This window comes from Belonocnema kinseyi, chromosome 7, assembly GCF_010883055.1.
Source record: "Belonocnema kinseyi isolate 2016_QV_RU_SX_M_011 chromosome 7, B_treatae_v1, whole genome shotgun sequence".
In the NCBI taxonomy this organism is placed as follows: Eukaryota; Metazoa; Arthropoda; class Insecta; order Hymenoptera; family Cynipidae; genus Belonocnema; species Belonocnema kinseyi.
The window spans coordinates 31084688-31088526 of NC_046663.1; the positions used below are offsets into that span (position 1 = coordinate 31084688).

The window sequence follows — 3839 nt, forward strand, 5'->3', positions numbered from 1 at the left end:
ATTGATCAATTCTTTTATTTAGGAATTCCCCAAATCGGGAATTTTGCGGCAATTTTCATTTTCTGTATTTTTCAGTCGCCACTTTATTATTCGGGAATTTTCCATCTTGGTAATTTTATTAATCGGGAATTTTATCATCCAAGAATGTTATTATTCGCAACTTTTATCATTCAGAAATTGTATTATTCTGAAATTTTATTATTCTGATATTTTCCTTTTGTGAAATTTAGTTGTTCGAAAATATTATTATTCCGGTAAATCGTTATGCGGGAATTTTCTAATTCTGGGATTTTACAGTGTCAAGAATTTTATTTTTCAGTATTTTTTAGTCGTACCTTTATTTTTCGGAAATTTTCCAATTCGGTAATATAATTAGTTAGGAATTTTATAATTAAGAAATTTTATTATTCGGGAATTCCCCAATTTGGGAATATTACAATGCTGAGATTTTTATTTTTCGATATTTTTCAGTCTTCCCTTTATTATTTCGGGAACACTCCATCTCTGCGACTTTCTTAATCGAGAATTTTGTAACTCAGAAATTTGATTATTGAAGAATTTCATTATTCAGTAATTTTCCAATTCGGGAACCTTATTATTCTAAAATTTTATTCCTCGGGAATTTACCAATTCAGAAATTTTAGAGTTGCGAAAATTGTATGTTCAGCATTTTTCAGTCGTGCCTTTATTATTAGAGTATTTTCCAATTTGGTAATTTTATTAGTCGTGAATTTTAATAATCGACAATTTTATTCTTCGGAAATTTCATTAATCGCAAATTTGCCAATTCGGGAATATTATACTGCCGGGAATTTTATTTTTCAATATTTTTCGGTTGTCCTTTTATTTTTAGGGAATTTTTCATCTCGGTAATTTTATTAATCGGAAATTTTATTATTCAGGAATTTCCCAAGTTGGAAATCATATCATTCGAGAATTATACTCCTTTTTAAAAATTATATCATTCGAAAATTTTATTATTCCTGAATTAACCAATTCGGGAATTTACCAATTCAGGAATTTTACAGTCGCGAAAATTGTATCTAAGTATTTTTCAGTCGTACCTTTATTATTCGGGAATTTTTGAATTCGGTAATTTTATTATTTGGATATTTTATAATTCAGTATAAATATTCCGGAATTTTTAAATTCTGGAATTTTATTATTTGGGAATTTTTCAATTTAGGATATTTACAGTATGGGGAATTTTATATTTCGGTATTTTTTAGTCATGTCTTTATTATTCAGAATTTTAGTGTCGAGAATTTTGTTCTCGGTATTGTTCAGTCGTCCCCAAGGGGCTACTCACTGCGGAATCTGGAAATCTTAAAACTGTGAACGCGGCAATCTGTATTGAATTCGGAAAGAGATTTCCAAGGTTTGGTTGAGATTGCCGGGAGTTCCAACATTTCCGACCTTGCTCGCAACCTGAACTCACGTGGGAATCTCCTCGGATCGACTAAACTCGGCGTCTTTCGGATTCAGTCGGCTGCTCGTTCAAAGCCTAAGAGCGCGTGTCAGAATGCTCCTTCCTAAAGATCCTCGAGGGAATTTCGAAGGATTTTCCAAAGAATGAAAAGCTTCGCGAATTGTGGCGGTGAAACATTAATCAACAAAATTGGATACAAATTACAACATCACAGGCTTGTGAGGTAAAATCAATAGAATTTTAGAATAACGATTTCAATAAATACGGGTTCGGTGTTATCGAAAAATAAATTTATATATCAATAAAATAAAAATTCTTATAAAGAAAAAAGATTTCTTCACAAAATAGCTTGGAGCTACCAAATTTGTTTACCTTCTAAATTATTTAATAAATATTTTATACGTATTATTGCATTTAAATTAATTTACAAGGTTTAGATAACTTTTCTTTAATGTTTTTTTTTGTATAATTACTATAATGAAATAAAAAAGTTTATGTGAAAACCCCGCGCATTCCACCGACTTCCGGTTAGACAAAACTTAACCAGAGATTTCCAAAGTTTCTACTCTCATGCTATTGCTGAGATTTCCAAGAGTTCCTCCAAGTCCAAGAGTTCTTCAAGATTTCCCGCGCAGCAATCTGAGATTTCTCACTGAGTAGCCCGGGATTTTAATTCGCCCCTTTTAAACACAACAAAAACTTTGTATTCAATTTTGATTTGAATATTTTAAATCCTCACTATTTCTGGATTTCGAGTGCTATTATCATTTTTTTATCGCAAGGAAAGTCAATAGGTAGAAGCGAGAATTTTATCGATATACAATTAATCAATGATAAACATAATGATCAGATTCTGCAAGTTGATTTTTTAATATTTCCCATTCGCAGTTTATTATCAAAAGACTTTATTACACAGCGATCTAATGCATTTTTGCGAAGTAATTAATAATAAATATTTTATACTTTTTTTCAGCGTGAAGAAAAATTCTATGAAATGTAATGTGTAATCAGTGATCGGCATTTTTCCATCAGTATCAGAATAAATAAACTATTACTACAACTTGTTATAATTTTCCTGCTTTTTTCTAAACGGAATATTTTTCACTGAATTCATACTTGTCTTTTAAAGAGAGAACATTATATTGAGACGATGCGATTTATTCTCGCGATTTATGTATTTGGAATATTTTTTTCCTATGGAGTATTTTGCAGTAGGTGAGTGTCAGTATTTTTCAGTATTATAACTATTATTATAATATGTATAAATCATTACAATAACTATAGTTGAAATTATTTTTGCAAATTCTTTTTTCCTTTGAGGTATTGTATTTAAATTGTGAATTATTTTCCCATTTTATTTTCTTAAATAGGAAATTAGCATGCAGAACATTATTCAAAAAGAGAAGTTTTTAGTACCCAATTAAAAATAATAATAAATCTATAATAGTAGCATATGACAAGGTGAAGGCTTAAGCCATAACAATCTAATTTTATTTATCTTTTAATTATTCTGAAGGCTCAACTTCTTTTCTTATATACATAATAAAATAAATTTCATTTAAATAATTATTATAAATTCTGAATTCAATTTCAAAAGAAAACCATTAAATTTGCAGGTAATTGCGTTTATAGGTTTAAGACAAAATATTATTTGATTTATAAAGTAATCAACGTCACTGAGTATTATCTAATCAGTATTAAAATTTTTACTATCTATTTAGTAAGCTGATACGAATTATATTTTATAATTTAGAATCATAAAGATTATTAGAAATTCTCATTGTTTCTTAGGTTAGACTGAAAAAACTCTAAATATTAATAAATAAATAAATCCGTGAAAATTTTCTTGTGGAATTACTAATAATTTTTTTTTTATTCAAAGAATTTCTCACCGTTGACCAAGTCGATGGAAAACTTTCCAAATTTTTAATTTTCTGTGTATGGAAAATTTAAAAAAAAAACTCTAATTAAAAATATTTTTAAATATAAAACTATTGTAAAAGTAATTTTTTTTTTAAGTTTACACAATTTACAAAGGATTGCGTAAAAATAGAGAAAAATTGTATCAAACTTAAAAATGTATACGTGTTTTTCCAGTTTATTAAAAAGAGCATACAAAATATTTTGTTTATCAACTTTCAGGTAAAAGACATTTTTTTAAATATTATATTACGGCAAAAAAAAATTTCTTTTTTTTTCCTTCTAAGGTTATTCACTTCCATAAATTCATATACTTTACCTAAACAAAAATTGAAAAAGAAAATTTACAGACAAAAATTTTAAATTTTAAATCAATATGCTCAATGGTGAGAAATTTTTTGAAATCAAAAAAAAAATCGAGATGCCACCAAGAAACATTACAAGCAATTAAAACCATTAAAGAATGCACATAATAAAATATAAATAAATA

The 3839-nt window shown here is 27.4% G+C and overlaps 1 protein-coding gene across 1 annotated transcript in view; it reads left to right on the top strand.

The window, feature by feature from the left end:
- Positions 1-1519: 1519 nt before the first annotated feature.
- Positions 1520-3839, top strand: part of LOC117176966 (regucalcin-like) — a 31039-nt gene continuing 28719 nt past the window's right edge. Inside the window, exons 1-2 of the mRNA XM_033367394.1 lie at positions 1520-1652; positions 2403-2644. Coding sequence (XP_033223285.1) covers positions 2580-2644 — 65 coding nt within the window. The 5' untranslated portion in view covers positions 1520-1652; positions 2403-2579. The remainder of the gene's footprint in view (positions 1653-2402; positions 2645-3839) is intronic.